Below are 17,582 nucleotides of genomic sequence, written 5' to 3' on the forward strand. Positions count from 1 at the left end.
AAAAACTTCAATTCAAACCTACTTCCAGCGTAGAAAATGGATTGTTCGTATTGCGATGCTTATCCACAAGGTTAAATTAAAATATATCATAGATTTTCAGTTTAAAATATATTTGTAATTAGTGGATTAATCTAAAGCTTATATATATTATATCAAATTCTGTTCCATTTTCAAAACAGAACATATATCTTTCACACAATCTTTCAGATAATAATTTTCCCATGAATTTTGACAGATTTAGTATGAATTAGATCAACCAAATTTTGGATCAAATCAAGGCAACGATAACATTTCAATGTAGTTTCTCTTAGTATTTATTATAGTACTAGGTGTTTTTCCGGCACATGCGGGCATAATCGTTTTACTAATAATTATTAATATATTTCTTATGATTTAAACATGACAATAACTTATTCTTTATATTCTTAATCATTTTAGTTTTTTTTTTAATTTTTATTTCGGTCTACGTCTTCTTAGTACAAAGGAAAACTATAAAAATATGAAATCATGAGAGCATAATTACATATTAAATATTACACATAATAAACTAAAATAAGAATGTGAACTTCTTTTTTGGACAACAAAGAATGTGAACTTTTGGTCTCTCTTAATCTACTTTGTATTTTTGAACCAGGAAAATGTATTAAATTACCAAAAAACATTGAAACACACAAATCCAAATAAAAATAAAATAAAAAATAAAGTTCGATGATAATTTAGAAGAAAACTTAAAAAAAAAACAAATTGAGATAATGATAATATTTCATTGGTTTACTTGATAAATATATACATTGAGTTATCGAAATATTTCATAAGTTTACATTTAATAAACAAAAAAAAATAGATAATGATAGTTTTATTATTATTATAGTTAATTATATAACGATAAATCTAATTATTCATTAAAAATATATCTACTTTAGCCGTTTTAGAGATTAAACCATTAAACACATGTTCATAACATGATTACATAAGCAACTCTCTAAACTTAATATCAAACAATAAGTTTTCTTATAAATTAAACAGTAATAAAACATATAAGTGAAATAACTGTCATTAAATAATTTAGAACATGTAACAAAACCGATTTGCTTGCTAGTCTTTTAAACTCAACGAAAGAAAGAAAAACATAAAAGTCCAACTAAACAGAAAACAAATATCGAAAGTACATAAATATATGTGCCAAGAACCCCAAAAAGGATCTAAAGCTAAAGAGAGAGTTAAGCTTTGATGTTGTTCATATAGTCGTTAATGCAAACAACTCCACCAATAATATTGTTTGATAAAAAAATATTGTTTGATCTGCATAAAATGATTGAACCACTGAAAAGAGAACGTTCACATCAGAATGAAAGTGATATCATGAAGATAACGCAAGCAATTGAAACAACTAGAAAACATTATACCTAGAGGATGAAAAAAAAACTATAACCGATACAACTTGGAATGAATGAGAAAAATCAAACTATAAAATTTAAAACATGTTACATTACATGAAAACAAGAATTGGTCTTCACTTGTGAAAGTTAAAACAATTATAATTTTAGTTCCAATTAGAAATTTCGAGATAATTATATTATTTAAATGAATAAATTAATGATTTAAGCTAAAAACTAATAAGAAACTTGTGGAAGTTAAAATAATTATATTCCAATTAGAAATTTTGAAATATTTATGTTATTTAAATTAATAAATTAAATATTTAAGCTAAAAAGTAATAATAATATGACAAATAAGTAAAATTAGCTAAAATTATGGAGAATGTGACAAATCAGCAAAATCACTTCATAAATAATAGTATAGATAGATAACGATAGTGATTTCACCTAATTTTTCCCTGTTTTTTTCATGCGCGTAGCGAATTAAAACACAATCACATGAAGCGTCTTGATTTCCATCAAAAAGGAGTCAATTAAACGCTGATCCGAGTATTATCATTTGTTTTGGCCTAATTGTTTTTCTAAGAGAATCTCCAAAAGACACTATATAACTTCTAATATGAAGTTTTTTTGCTCTCCAAAACGAAATTTCAAAACTTCAAATTTGAGGAGTGAAACTATATTTGAAGTTTCACTACTCATAACTATTACACAAATTTAAATATTACAACAACACTAAATAGTCAGGTAAACAACCAAGCGAGGACGGCCCAGTGGTCTTGAGGGAGCTTTGGCCCCGCTGGCCACCGTCGATTAAAATGGGGTGAAAAAGGCGGCTCTCCAAGATGCCTTCTGCGGAGGTGTACTTAGGCGCTAGTCGGGTTCTCTCTGGGGTGTCTGGATTACCTGGATTATCAAAAAAAAAAATAGTCAGGTAAACTTGATCCAACACCTCCAAAATATTGTCTAAACAAATTTGTGTAACCAAAGATGGTTGTTGATGTTTTTATGTCTTTTGGAGATGCTCTAACTCATACATATAATTAGTGTTTTATCATCTATGACATCTACGGTTTAACAAACAACTTAGACCATGATTAACTTCAGTCTCTAAACTGAGGTTCTTATCTTCGGCTAAGAGACGTTTCTTAGCTTTTCTTATATTTTAACTAAAAAAAGGTAAGAACCATCTCTTAGCCAAAAAGTGTAAAAAAAAAAAATGTCAAATCATGAGTTAAGAACCCCGGCGAAGAGACTGGGGTTAATCATGCTCTTATATAGTCTTCTATCGAGATCGTAAAATTGATGGGCGGCATAACTAGCATCAACACAGAAATTAATGTATGTCAATGTTACATCTCCTAAAATTCAAAGTCAACTTTGACTATATTATTCACATATCCCGACAGCCAAATACGCGTATGTATAAAGTGCGTACGTATCGTCAATCTCCCTTCACGAATGGCTAGATGCTACGGTCCATTGTAATTATGCTATCTAGTGGGTCCATTCTATGTTGAATGAATCCGTACAAGAGAAATAAAGTTGCTATTTTTCTGAGGCAATATGACAAGTAGAGTAGTGGACTAGTGAACACGTCGGTAGGTTTTAACCACGTCGAGTGAACACAAATACACAATACGCATGCGCCTGAGAATGAATACATCAGGCATTGTAATTTTGTACGTAAACAGTAATTATGCAATGTAATGGATCAATACACGATACACCCCACTCTGTTCGTATGGCTGTTTCTAGAATTAGTACTCTGAACTTATTAGATTAATGTATAATCGTTATAAACTTATTAAATAACAACGATCATTTACAAAATTCCAACAGATGACGAAAAAAAAGTAAAATGAAACAGTAAGAGTATACAAACTGACAACCGTTACAGAAAATAAAGAATCCAAACTCACGTCTAAACTATTCCTCCTAACCACGAGGGATCACAAAAAGATCTAAAAATGATAAACAAGTAAATGTCTAATTTATTACAACTAAACATGTTTGTAATACTTAGTAGATTAATTAACAGAAACAATTAAGAAAATGTTATTTTTTCACTTTTTTGCTAGGATCCAAGCATTGTAAATAGTTTTCCCAGCGTAAATTGGATCTCAGTGGCCGAAGTTAGGACAGCAAGCCAGCAACCCTTTTGCCAAAAGATGTTTTTACACCCAAAAAAAAAAATGCAAAAGCAAACGGTCGGTGACACACAACACAAGTATTCGTGTCCTCTTCAGAAAACTCTAATCCCTTCGTCGGACAATCCATCTTCTTCTTCTTCCCAACTGTCTCTTTGCTTTCACAGCTTTCAATATAAACCTTTGATCCTTCCTTTTTCGAAAATAATAATAATTCATCTCTTCGTACTTCTTTTAATTTCGTCCTTTTTTAATTCTGTCTGGTTTGGTCTCGTCGTCACCATAGAGAGAATTTAGTTGAGAATGGTGTCTGTGTCTAGTCTCTCCACCACTGCTTCTTCTTCGGGATATGTTTGTTCCCATTTCGAAGAAACCAAGTGAAGAAGAACCAACCCACGTATGCAAGTTTAATGCTTTGATTTATTTTGAACTCAGTTTCTCGAACTCTGTGATTGCTTATTTTGTAAACTTCTTTTTTTTATATTATTTTATTTTGTAAAATTGTTATAAATAAAAAGCCATTGTAGGTTGCTTGGTTGGAAGCAAAACTGGCAGCTGTGGTCCTTAGTTGAACATTCCTCTTTTGAGAAGAAAAAAAAAAAACTTAAAAGTGCTTTAAGCTGGGTTCCATGGTTTGAACAACGCTCAATAAACAATGGATCACTTGTCTCAAGAGGAAGATTTTCAGTTCTTTGATGCCAACGAAGAAGCATCTCCAAGTTGTTTTGATTTTGATCCTGGAAGTGTTGTGGAGCGGCGGAAGAAGTTCTTGGAGTGGATGGGACTCGAACAAGTTCTTGTTCAGCAGAACAATTCAGATGTTGGTTCTGGTCTGGATGGAGATTCTGTAGAAGCTACTGAGAAGAGATCTGGAGGGTGCAGCTTCTCTTCTACTCAGGTATCTTCCTCTGGTTCAAGTGAGGAATTGTCTCTGAGAGTGGACAAAAACGTTGGGGGATGCGATGTGACGAGAAGGCAAAGCTCTTCATTGGCACCGTGTTCTGATCCTACATGTTGTCAAATTAAGGAAACAGAGAAGCATAGAAGTATCACCAGCCGACTCACTAGTTCCAAGAAAAGATGGTTAACGAGGCTGCTCTCAATGGGATGTTCCGCGGATACAAAAATCCAATCCGGTGTTCTTTCAAGAGTTAAGGTCAAGCATTACAAGAAACAGACCAAAGAGCTTTCATCTCTCTATCAGAGTCAAGACATTAAAGCACACAATGGTTCCATTTCAGCTATGAAATTTAGCTGCGATGGGAAGTATCTTGCAAGCTCTGGTGAAGATGGGATCGTACGCGTGTGGAAAGTCACTGAGGAAAAAAGATCTAAACTACCAAGGGACTACCTTAACCCTTCGTATATGTACTTTGAGCTAAACGATCTTTCCCAGTTGAAACCAAACAAGACCACAGAAAAGTTCAAGAAAAAATCTGATTCAGCATGTGTTGTCTTCCCTCCTAAAGCTTTCCGGATAATGGAGAAACCTTTACATGAGTTCCGCGGCCACACATGTGAAGTCTTGGACATCTCATGGTCAAAGGATAATGTAAGCTTCCAAAATCTTTACAAATATTGCTTTTAATGCAAGTAAACAAAAAAAAAAAACTAAGGGATTTGTTGTGTAATTTCTTGGTGTTAGTATCTTCTCTCAGCTTCAATGGATAAAACTGTTCGGCTATGGAAAGTCGGTAGCAATGCTTGTCTTGGAGTCTTCCCTCACAATAGTTATGGTATGTTGTTACTTTTACAATTTTATTACATCTTATTTTATTTTATTTTATAATACAAGGAGGTTCAATGCCGAATACTGTAATCTCCTTACACCCGAAACCTAACCGCAACATTTAATATTAGTTTCCTTCCAGTGGTCACTCGAACCGGGGACCTCTGACACAATGGCCAGGATCCTTTCCAATTCAGCACTTTTATTACATATTAATTAATTACTACTTTGATCTGACATTATCTTTCTTTCTTTGTTTTTGCAGTAACTTGTGTTCAGTTCAACCCTGTGAATGAGGACTACTTCATGAGCGGTTCAGTTGATGGAAAAGTTAGAATCTGGAACATTCCTGGTTGCAATGTTGTTGATTGGGCGGATGTCAAAGACATTATATCAGCAGTGTGTTATCGTCCTGATGGACAAGGAGGAGTTGTTGGTTCTCTAACTGGAAGTTGCAGATTCTTTAACATGTCTGGAGAGTATTTAGAGCTGGACTCTCAGATACATTTTCATAACAAAAAGATATCTCCAAATAAACGGATCACTTGTTTCCAGGTAATTATATTATCACTCTTTGTTTATACTTGCCTTGATCCTTTGTTTACTTCTCTTGCCATTGTGAGATATTAACAAATGTTTTCCTTCCAGTTTTTACCTCAAGACCCTAGCAAAGTTTTGGTTGTTTCAGCCGATTCCAAAGTCAGAATTCTCCAAGGCAACGATGTTGTTAGAAGATACAAAGGTATTTTGTTGCTTTTTTTGTCAACTAAAATAATGTTTTATTCCGAATAACAACTCTATCTGATTATGTTTGGTTTACATGGAAAAATACTACTCCTCTGGTCCTAATCTCCTTTGCTAGTGATGTTATGTATTTTCAAATTTCATTTTCTTTTGCATACCTCTATGGTTGATTCTTTTTTCTTTTGTTTTGTTCACCCCTCTATGGTTGATTCTAAACTAGTCTCATCTCTCTCTTTTTTTTGCCTCACATTAGGGTCTCCTAAGTCTGATGGAAAGTACATTGTTTCAGCTTGTGAGGACTCCAATGTATATATATGGAGCAATGGAAAAGAGTCAGATTCTTCTTCTTTTTTTTATTCTCAAACCAAAAGGATTAGATCTTTTGAACGTTTCTCCACCAATGCATCCGTGGCAGCAACCTGGTGTGGGTTCTCAGATCACAACAGAACTATCCCGTTTTCTTCACCACCTTGCTTATCTCTCAAGGAAAGTGGATCAGTTCCCAAGGGAAACGCGACGTGGCCAGAGGAAAATTTAACCGAAAATCCTCTTTCTTCAATGACTGCATCTCAGTACAAATTTCTCAAGTCCTCATACCAGAGAGCAACTAGTAGCTCTCTAGCTTGGGGTATGGTCATTGTCACAGGTGGTTGGGACGGACGGATCAGAACATTTCAGAACTACGGCTTGCCTGTGACCGTAACTTGAAGGGTGACATTGTTCCTTTATTGATAGGAACAAGCACATGGTTCTGGCACGTCTTTGAAGCTATGGTGGGTCCACAAGGAAAAACCAGAACCGTTTCTGCTATTGTCCAATAGTCAAAAAGAGACTCAAAATGCTATTTTACTCGTAAAAATTATCATCCTGTGGAGATGTATCAAGAAGGGTGAGTGAGAGACTTCATCGGTAGACGCAGAGGAACAGATGTTTTTTTTTTGGCAGTAATTGTCGGTTGGAGGAGATAGTTTCAAAAGAGTACGGATTTGTGGGGTCCAATGAAGAGACATCAAGTGATCATGGAGGAGTGGTTGTGGCTGTAGGAAAAATGTTTCTAACGGTAGTGATTGGTTTCGTAGTGTCTATTCGTTCGTTGCTTGATACGTTGTCGTTTGGTAAGTTATATCAGATTATTTTTTGGATTTGATTTCCACTTATGTATGATGAAGAGGAAACAAGAATCAATTGATTGTTAGTCACCTCTAACTCAGACAGAGGATCCGGGGTTTCGTGTCTGTAAATTTATACAGCCAAACCTTTTGTAGAGTAATGTGATCAAATTAGTAATTTTGATTTTGTTTTTGTTTTATGAACCATCCCTTCTGAAACTAACAAATATCGATAATCATATTCTGTAAACCGAAGACAGACAACTCAAATGCAATATTGGTTGCGGTGTAATAAATTGGCCATTGCGTTATTCCAGTATAGCGGTGGACTGGTGGGGTGTATAGCTGAATCGTGGTGTAGTGAACTGGCCCAGTAATATAACAATCAAAGTACATAAATAATTTTATTATGTAAATTCTAAGTGTGCATTTATGTTCTATATTCGATATAAACATATAATAATATTTCATATTATCAAAAGCGCATCTGGTGTAGTGGTATCATAGTACCCTCCCACGGTACTGACCAGGGTTCGATTCCCTGGATGCGCATATTTTGTTTTACAATCTGTTCTCCATTTTAGTTTTATGTTTTGTTTCCTGGCATAAGCAGTTCATAAATTAGTCTGCAATCTGGCAAAACACTAAACCAACTTGATTTTAACAATTATAACTAAGTGAACATTTCGTAAGGTCATCTCATAGAACTACTGTACATTGTTCGATATAACAGAAAAAGAACTACATTTGTCAACAAAATAAGATTTGACTATATACTGTAAACTAGTTCTTGCTGATGTAAATAAGATTTACAATTGCTTATAGATTAAGAAGCTCAAAATAAACAAAGAAAAAGAAAAGACTGAACAACCAGGAACTATGCATTACCCATTCCTTATGTTCAAATACAAAGCAGAAAACAAAAGAAATTCAATTCCAAAAGCATTAACAGAATAAAGCTAAGGAAACCCTACCAAGAAAAATGTAATCCACATTCATTATTACTATATGAACGATAATAAACAAAAGACAAAAACAACCTAAGCTTTTGCTTCAGATTCAAGGCTTCCTCTTGTTCCTAGTGTTGGTGCTTCACCTCGTTGAGATTTTGTCCAACCGTTGCGTCAACTAGGTCATCCTCGTTTTTGCTGAGGAATTTGTCCACCTGAGATGCAGCTTGACGCCCTTCCGAGATAGCCCACACCACCAAAGACTGGCCTCTCCTACAATCACCCGCTGCAAAAACACCTTCCACAGTTGTGGAGAACCTGCCATACTCTGCCTTAAAGTTCGACCTGTTGTCGCATTCTAGTCCAAGCTTCTCAGCAAGTGTCTGCAGAATACAAGCGCAAGCCATTCAATCATCATAGCCAACAATGTAAGAGAGATAATAGAGTAGAAAATGAATCACTTACTGGCTCAGGTCCAAGGAATCCCATGGCCAAGAAAACAAGGTCCGCTTCGATTATCTCCTCGGAGCCTTCAACCTCCTTGAAATTGAACCTTCCGGATTCATCCTTCTCCCAACTCACACGCACAATCTCAAGCCCTTTCACGTTGCCATTGTCATCTCCTATGAACCGCTTGGTCAAGACCTCATAGGTTCTAGGGTCTTTTCCAAACTTGGTGGCAGCTTCTTGGTGACCGTAGTCAATACGGAACACACGAGGCCACTGTACTCACAACAATACAAGGAACTTAACTTAGTCAATAGCTATTTAATCTAAGAATGCATAAATCTGATGGTGTAGAAACAAACCTGTGGCCAAGGGTTTCCAGGAGCTCTCGTTGAAGGTGGCTGAGGAAGAAGCTCTAGGTTCACAATGTTGGTGCAACCATGGCGGATAGATGTTCCAATACAATCCGTGCCGGTATCACCTCCACCAATAACCACAACCTTCTTACCCTTGGCGGAAATGTAATTGCCGTCTTCAAGATTGCTGTCCAACAAGCTCTTGGTGTTTGCATGAAGAAACTCCATAGCAAAATGAACACCAGATAGATCACGACCAGGCACTGGAAGATCTCTGTAAAAATAGCACAGTTGAATCATTATAAACCGTTCCAAATTCTAGTAATGAGAATTTGCTAAACAAGTACCTTGGTTTAGTTGAGCCAACAGCGAGAATGATTGCATCATTCTCCTCCTTAAGTCCATCTAGAGAGTAAGACGGGTCTTTTCCAATGTTAGCATTGACCACAAAGTTGATACCTTCTTTGGTCATAAGATCAACCCGGCGTTGAACAATGTCGATTTTGTCGGTCTTCATGTTTGGTACTCCATACATCATAAGCCCACCAATTCTATCAGCACGCTCGTACACAGTTACCGAGTGGCCCATTTTGTTCAGCTGGTCGGCAGCAGCAAGTCCAGCCGGCCCACTTCCGATAATAGCAACTTTTTTCCTGCAAACACCAGAAGCAAAGACATGTTAATCAACAAAATGTAAACTCTACCTAAACATAGCATAGAATAGACTCAAAAGTATACCCAGTTCTGGTGAGAGGAGGTCTTGGTACCATCCACCCTTCCTCAAAGGCTTTATCTATAATAGAACACTCGATACTCTTGATAGAAACGGGGTTCTCAATTATACCAAGAACACATGAACCTTCACACGGTGCAGGGCATACTCTCCCAGTAAACTCAGGGAAGTTATTCGTCTCGAGTAGACGATTCAACGCTTCTTGCCATCTGTTTTGGTAAACAAGTTCATTGAACTCAGGGATCTTGTTACCGAGGGGACACCCAGAGTTCTCCTGTAAATTAATAACAGTTAATCATTTCATTTATGCAACAGTAATGAAAAGGCAATATAACATCTGAGATATATATATATATACCTGGTGGCAGAACGGAGTTCCACAGTCCATACAACGAGCAGATTGAGTCTTGAGAAGCGGTCCGGGCTTTGATTCCTCCATGACTTCGTTCCAGTCATTCATACGAACATTTGGATCTCTGTACTTAACTCCCTCACGCTCATAAGCGATGAAACCACGGTGCTTAACAGCATTATCTACCAGAGAAGGTTTCTTAGGAGCTTCAGTGGCAGCTCCGTTTCCAGACACAACCTCTTTCGAAGAGGTTGCTGCTGCCATGTTCTTCAGCTCAGCAAAGGCGTCCTTCTCCTCAACTTCCTTCTCTTCCATCTCCTCAGCTTCTTCAGCAGCACGATCAATCGCTTGCTTGGAGACCTCCTCGTCTTTCATGGCCGCCAAAACACGTTTGTAATCTCTAGGGAAGACCTTGATAAACTTCGGCAGCAAGTTCTCAAAGTCTGCAAGAACTTCTTGCGCAAGCTGGCTGTTTGTGTGTCGTTGATGCTGCTGGATCATCATCTTGAGCGTCATTTTATCTTCATCATCCTCAACTTTGTCCAGATCAACGAGTTCAAGGTTGCACCTCGTGTGAAACTTCCCATCCACGTCAAGGACATAAGCAATACCACCACTCATACCAGCTGCAAAGTTTCTACCAGTCTTTCCAAGCACCACAACAGTACCACCAGTCATATACTCGCAACCGTGATCACCAACACCTTCCACAACGGCTTGAGCACCAGAGTTACGAACAGAGAATCTCTCAGCAGCCATCCCGTTAAAGTAGGCTTCACCACTAGTGGCCCCGTAAAGTGCCACGTTACCAATAACAATGTTCTCTTTAGGATCGAAGCTGCTTCCTTTAGGAGGGTAGACAACAACTTTACCTCCGGAGAGACCTTTACCAACATAGTCGTTGCTATCACCCTCAAGCTCTAGCGTAATACCAGGACACAAGAAAGCTCCAAGACTCTGCCCAGCACTTCCTGAGAACTTGATGTGAATTGTATCCTTTGGTAGCCCAGCCAAGTGGTAGCGTTTGGTAACCTCATGGCTCAGCATTGTCCCAACAGCGCGGTTAACGTTGCAGATGGGTGTTTCAATGTACACAGGAAGAGACTTCTCTAGGGCAGATTTGGACAACGCAATCAGCTCTTGATCCAAAGCCATGTCTAAGCCGTGATCTTGTTTCTGGACACAGTACTGAGCAGCACCAGGACGAATCTCAGCGGCGGGTCTTAGCAAAAGAGAGAGATCGATGTTCGCAAGCTTATCGTTGTTCTTGACAACTTCCCTGTCTAGTTCAAGCATATCTGCGCGACCGATCATTTCGGTTAGAGTTCGAAAACCAAGTCCAGACATGATCTCTCTGACTTCCTCAGCAAGCATGAAGAAGAAGTTGATAACATGCTCAGGCTCCCCAGCGAACTTCTCACGGAGAACTGGATCTTGAGTAGCGATTCCTACAGGGCAGGTGTTCTTGTGGCACTTCCTCATCATGATACACCCGAGTGTAATAAGAGGCGCAGTACTGAAACCAAACTCTTCTGCACCGAGAAGAGCAGCAACCGCTACATCTCTGCCGGTTTTCAGCTGCCCATCTGTCTGAAGAACAGTACGGCCACGAAGGTCATTAGCAACAAGGGTTTGGTGCGTCTCTGCTAGACCAAGCTCCCACGGAAGACCAGCATTTTTAATACCAGTCCAGCGAGAGGCGCCAGTACCACCGTCATGACCTGCTATCAGAACATGGTCAGCATGACCCTTCACCACACCACTAGCAATAACTCCAACTCCAGCTTCGGATACAAGCTTAACGCTAATACGAGCACCAGGATTGGCATTCTACACAAGATAAAAGCAAAAGAACGTTAACAAGAATTTAAAAAATACACAGAATCAATGCTTTGTAATGCAAGTATTCAGAAGTATAAATGGGAACCTTGAGATCGTGAATTAGCTGGGCAAGATCTTCGATAGAGTAGATGTCATGATGAGGAGGTGGACTGATAAGCCCCACACCCGCGGTGGAGTTTCTGGTGATAGCTATGTCTCCTATAACCTTGTGGCCTGGTAGCTCCCCACCTTCCCCAGGTTTGGCTCCCTGCATGACATTAAAGAAAGTAGTTAGGAACGTAAACACTTGGCAACAATACATTATCTGCTATGTAAAGACAGACAATAAATTCAAAACATGTGAAATTACCTGAGCCATTTTTATCTGAAGCTCGTCAGCATTGGTAAGATAGTAGCTGGAAACACCAAATCTTCCACTAGCAATTTGTTTGATGGAACTTCTTTTGGGGTTCCTTGAACCATCTGGAAGAGGCTCCATACGGGATGGCAGTTCTCCTCCCTCACCTGTATTTGACTTTCCTCCAAGTTTGTTCATAGCCATTGCAAGGGTTTGATGTGCCTCGAGCGATATCGATCCATAACTCATAGCGCCAGTGCAGAACCGCTTAACAATCTCACTGGCAGGCTCCACTTCATCTAATGGAATCATGACATCTGCTTCTTTGAACTTCATGAGCCCACGCAAGTTACTCTGCTTGTTCAACTCATTAATACGCTTCGAGTACTCCTTGTAGGCGGCTACACTGTTAGTCCTTGCCGCCTCTTGCAACTTAGCAATTGCGAGAGGGTCGTTAAGATGAATCTCCCCGTTCTTCCTCCAGTGATAGTTCCCAGGGTTGGAGAGTGCTGAAGCTTCTGCGCTTCCTGGGGCATAGGCACGTGCTGGAAAAGCCATCTCGTGCAAAAGAAGAGCATCACGTGCAAGCATCTCAAATGTAGCTCCTTCAACTCTGCTTGGGGTACCGGCGAAACACTTCTCAATGACTTCAGAGGAGAGCCCAAGAGCTTCGAAGATTTGAGCACCCTTGTATGAGGCCAGGGTAGAGATTCCCATTTTGGCGAGAACCTTCATCATTCCGTAGTTGCTTGCCTTGTAATACTTCTTGACAAGCTCTTCTTTGGAGTGGAACTCCCCGTTGGATTTAGGTGGTATCTTGCCATCAACCTGTAGTCTATGGACGGTCTCTACAGCCAGATATGGGCAGATGGCATCTGCTCCGAACCCGACGAGTGTGCAGAAATGATGCACTTCACGGGGCTCAGCAGACTCCACTATCAAACCAACTTGAGTGCGTGCAAGGCTCTTAACCAGGTGGTGATGAACGGCACCAACAGCCAAGAGAGAGCTCACAGCAACACGCGTTGAAGAGAAAGCTACACATTAAGCCAATTAAAAAATGTAAGAACATGATAAAGAACATCTAAAGAAGGAATCTTAGAGTAAGGGTTTAAAAGGAAGACAAATGTATACCTCGATCAGACAAAACTAGTAATGTGTATCCCTCCTTGATCGCTTCATTTGCTTCAGCACAGATTCGGTCTAAGGTCATCTCCAACCCTTTTGTGCCTTCTTCTTTAGGATAAGTTATATCAAGAACTTTAGTCCTCCAGCCTCTGTAGTTCATCTTCTTAACAGATTCCATCTCTTCAATGGTCAATAGAGGACCTTTCAGAGAGAGACGGTGACACTGCTCCTCAGTTGTTTCCGTTAGATCACCTTCTGGGCCAATCATGCACTCCATTGAAGTAACAATCTTCTCACGGATAGGATCGATCGGAGGATTTGTTACTTGAGCAAACATTTGCTTGAAGTACTCAAAACATAACTTCTCCCTGTTCGACATAACAGCTAGAGGAGCATCATTTCCCATAGAACCAAGTGCTTCAGTGCCATCTTTAGCCATTGGAAGCAGCAGCATCTCCAAGGCCTCAACTGTGTAGCTGCATCCATAAAATCACAAGAAAGCGTGAGAAAAAAATACAAAGCAATAGATTGATAAACTCTGGAGGAATAAAAACAAACATACCCAAAGGCTTTTAGTGGAGACAGTAAACCATGAATGCCCATGCTCTCCATTGAGTCATCATCACTAGACGCCTAAGTTTCAAAGACAAAGGTTAACTAAAGGAACTGTAAGTTTTATTATTAAGGGATTAGTTTAGTGTAAGCTTACCGTTACAGCCCCTGAAATTGGTGGAGCAATCCGTTCAGTTTCCGGAACTGACTTAATGATGTCTTTGAGTTCAATCTTTTGCCTTTCAAGCCATTCGCCATAGGGCCTTGCTTGGGAATACTGTTGCTTCAAGGCATCGTCGTCAACAACGATGTGCTTCTCAAAGTCAACAAGAAGCATCATGCCTGGGTTAAGTCTTCCTTTCCTCATCACATCTTCTGGTGGTACATCAACCACCCCAACTTCGCTAGCCATGATGACTCTTCCACTGTGGGTTATGTAGAACCTCCCAGGACGAAGCCCGTTACGGTCCAATGTGGCACCCAAGTAGCGGCCATCAGTAACTGCAAAACATTGGATACAGAGTTTCATCAAATCTAAAGACAGCATGACAAAAGAGTTTGAAAAGGACAAGACTAGAATAGTTCTTACATGAGATTAGAGCAGGTCCATCCCATGGCTCCATTAGCGCAGATAAGTACTCATAGAAGGACTTCCTGCTTGGATCAATGTTTTTGTCATTCTGCCATGCTTCAGGGATCATCATCATGACAGCTTCGGGAAGACTTCTGCCAGCTCGGACAAGAAGCTCAAGAACACCATCAAAAGCACCTATTAAGGTTAACAAGACAATACAGAAACATGTAAGACGACTATGAAATCTAAGCAAAGCTTTGATCTATATTTAGTTGTAGAATGACAGTTACCTGAGTCAGAAGAGCTAACATCCACAATAGGTAGAAGCTTCTTCAACTCCTGCTTTGATAGTCCAAGTTCCTTACACTTGAGTAGACCCTCACGTGCCCTCATCCTGTGTTGAACAAAAGTTCGTAGTTGGTTACAAGCACTCAAAGGCAATTACATAAAAGATTTAACATATGCTATCTCTCACACACCAGTTCACGTTTCCCCTAAGGGTATTGATCTCTCCGTTGTGTCCCAAAACACGCATAGGCTGAGCACGATCCCAGCTGGGAAATGTATTGGTAGAGAACCGAGAGTGGACCTGAAAATTTACAAAAACATAAAACCGAGCATAATCAATCATTAGTCATCAACCAAAGTAAAATGTGTATGTATGCAACTGAAAACTTTACCACTTGGTCTTTTTCTTAGACACAACTTCACAGCATCTAGTGGGGGTCTAATATTGCGGAATTGTTAACTACCTTTACCAACAAAATTTTAGACTTAAATCACGGACATTGTGATAATTTCAACCTAATGGTACATATCAAGGCAACAGGGGACTCGTAAGACGTATCTGATTTGCCAACTCACCAGCATCCAAAATTAAAAAAACACTTATAAAGGGTTTGGAGGAACTTAAGAGTCATTTCAAAGTTGCAATGCCTCAGAAGTCATTCCTCAACCTCGCATCTCCTTGGTTACCCCACGTTTGGTTCCCATGCTGTTTGTGGAGCATGGAGTCAGCAATAAAATGAAGAGATTGTGAATAGAATATTTATTTACCAGGGCCATGTAGCTCGTAAACCTTTCACTCCCTAGATCCGCATAGTAGTACTCCTTGAGCTGATCAGGCTTCAGTTGTCCCTTGTAGACAACAGTCCTGCACACAAGGAAACATAATTGATTAATATTTTCATTAACGATTACAATTCCTCACTGAAGTCACCACATACCTGGAAGATAGAGAACAGATGTAGAAATCCTTCATGGCACCATGTTCAAGGTTCAAAGCTGCTCGGATTGCAACCATGGAAAGCCTTCTAAGGATGTACATCTATCAAACATAAAAGAGTGTCATTAGCCTAGTCTCGCTAAGAACAAAAAAAATATAAAACGACAATGTAAAACAATACCTGTTGCTCAAGGTCAACTTGGGATTTAGTTGTAGGAGTGAGGAAAACTTGCTCGATGATAGGCTCTGTCTGCAAAGCAGACTTCCCCAAACCAGAGTTATCAGTAGGCACTGATCTCCATCCAATAACTGAATGACCAAGTGATTCAGCAACCTGAAAAAAAAAAGGTTTTCATTAAAGCTCCTAACAAAATTTAATATATATTAAAATATGAAAAAAAAAACAATCAAGAGACAAACCTTGGTGAAAACGCTTTTGCTTTCATCTCTCCTGGACTCAGCGGTTGGTAAGAAGAACATACCAACAGCATACTTTCCAGCCGGTGGAAGCACAAAGCCTAGATCTTTAGCAGCCTGATACACCAAAGATTTCAAATATATTTCAGGTATTACATAACAAAAAAAAACTTTGGCTTATATCCGAATCAGATTCTATATAAACCAATTAACTAGTACAAAAAATATTTTTATGGCTAAAAGCAAAGTAATTTCTAGCAGCCTGTTAGATCAAAGATCTCGAATTTAATTCAGATATTACTACAAAACAAAAAAATAAATAAATAGATAAAGACTTTTGGCTTATATCCGAATCAGATTCTATACAAACAATTAACTAGAATAATATATTTTTTGTTTAAAAAAGCAAAAGTAATTTTTTGCATGGATGATAAATAGATTATTATTGGAGAGTGAGGGAAGAGAAGACAAACCTGAGCATAGAACTCATGAGGCATACCAACAAGAATACCAGCGCCATCACCAGTGTTGCTCTCACACCCACACGCGCCTCTATGAGTCATCCTTATCAACATCTCCAATGAATCAGTCACCTGAATTTATGTTTCAAAATCAATTAGTTGATTAATTAATTAATTAATTAATTAATTAATATCAGATCATTTTATCACAGAACAGTAAACGCTACCGTTTTGCGACTAGTCTCGCCGGACAACTCCGCGACAAAACCGACTCCGCAAGAGTCTTTGTCAAACGAAGGATCGTACAGACCCATCGGCTTCTCCGGAACACCGGAGAACGACGACTTAACCACCGTCCTCAGCTTCGGAGACCGTCCGGGGCCGTCCGATCTCCAGAGCTGAAGCGTGTCGGAACCGGATCTCTTGATCCGGGTCCCCATGAACGGATTCTTCACGGAGCATCGCGCGGAACATGAGCCCCTGCGGCTGACGCCAGACGCGACGGCCAATTGAGAAACGGAGGTGGAGTCTCTCCTCAGAGATCGGGCTGGAAACAAGCGGTTGTTTCGGATCTGCAGAAGGGAGCTCGAAGAAGAAGCTGCCGACATTTTTTTTTCTCTCTTCTCGAGAAATCAACAGTGAAGAGTTTTTTTTTGTTTTTATGGATGAGTATTAGATTCGTTTGTTCTATTAGGAATATCACGAGATCGATTTTATGTAAAACAAACACCAAAAGGAGCTGATGAGATAACAATACTCAGATCAGTCTCGGAGCAAGGCGGCAGAGGGAGAGGAGAGGTGGCGGCTAGGGGGGGGAGAGAGTTTTGTGAGTATTTGCATTGCTTAGGTATTATATTTATAGAGGAGAGAGAGGGTTGAGCGAGAGGATTTGTTCAGCTTTTTTTGCTTACTGAATTTTTTTTTTTTTTTTTTTTAATTCCAGACGAATTTTTAATTATTAGGTATTGTTTCTTATTATTTTGGTTCTTTTATTTGTTACTGTTGCTCTTTCCCGTGTTATTTTAATTTTACTAATTTATTTTTTCTTAGTTTGCATGAAGAGTTTATAGACTTGCACAAAGTGTTAAACTATAATT

General features: G+C 38.9%; 2 protein-coding genes and 1 non-coding gene across 6 annotated transcripts; 2 read left to right on the forward strand and 1 right to left on the reverse strand.

Moving 5' to 3' along the window:
- The first annotated feature begins 3,492 nt into the window (after nt 1-3,492).
- On the forward strand, nt 3,493-7,304 carry LOC106387484 (WD repeat-containing protein 44). The gene is made up of 6 exons (XM_013827348.3): nt 3,493-3,926; nt 4,057-5,081; nt 5,175-5,265; nt 5,524-5,813; nt 5,907-6,000; nt 6,256-7,304. Exons 2-6 carry the CDS (start codon nt 4,185-4,187, stop codon nt 6,708-6,710), a joined length of 1,827 nt encoding a protein of 608 aa, XP_013682802.2. The 5' UTR covers nt 3,493-3,926; nt 4,057-4,184; the 3' UTR covers nt 6,711-7,304.
- Nucleotides 7,305-7,592: 288 nt separating this feature from the next.
- Nucleotides 7,593-7,663, forward strand: TRNAG-CCC. The gene has a single exon. It is a non-coding gene; the product is annotated as a tRNA-Gly (tRNA).
- A 307-nt stretch (nt 7,664-7,970) lies between these two features.
- On the reverse strand, nt 7,971-17,319 carry LOC106387482 (glutamate synthase 1 [NADH], chloroplastic). Of its 4 annotated transcripts, XM_013827345.3 has the most exons (20): nt 16,713-17,319; nt 16,498-16,617; nt 16,028-16,141; nt 15,789-15,941; nt 15,609-15,709; nt 15,439-15,535; nt 14,862-14,971; nt 14,673-14,776; nt 14,398-14,577; nt 13,966-14,309; nt 13,819-13,889; nt 13,263-13,732; nt 12,141-13,165; nt 11,877-12,038; nt 9,956-11,779; nt 9,603-9,871; nt 9,212-9,517; nt 8,871-9,138; nt 8,527-8,784; nt 7,971-8,444 (listed from the first exon to the last, which is right to left on the reverse strand). In XM_013827345.3, the coding sequence occupies exons 1-20, from the start codon at nt 17,091-17,093 to the stop codon at nt 8,190-8,192; spliced, it is 6,612 nt and encodes a 2,203-aa protein (XP_013682799.2). In that variant the 5' UTR covers nt 17,094-17,319; the 3' UTR covers nt 7,971-8,189. The 4 variants fall into 4 exon arrangements, with proteins under 4 accessions (XP_013682799.2, XP_013682801.2, XP_022554632.2 ...); XM_013827347.3 differs by lacking the exons at nt 15,439-15,535; nt 15,609-15,709; nt 15,789-15,941; ... (1 more) ...; nt 16,498-16,617; nt 16,713-17,319 and adding an exon at nt 15,296-15,314; XM_022698911.2 differs by lacking the exons at nt 15,439-15,535; nt 15,609-15,709; nt 15,789-15,941; ... (1 more) ...; nt 16,498-16,617; nt 16,713-17,319 and adding an exon at nt 15,247-15,267.
- Nucleotides 17,320-17,582: the final 263 nt, after the last annotated feature.

The sequence above is a fragment of the Brassica napus genome, chromosome C3, assembly GCF_020379485.1.
Source record: "Brassica napus cultivar Da-Ae chromosome C3, Da-Ae, whole genome shotgun sequence".
NCBI classification, from domain to species: domain Eukaryota; kingdom Viridiplantae; phylum Streptophyta; class Magnoliopsida; order Brassicales; family Brassicaceae; genus Brassica; species Brassica napus.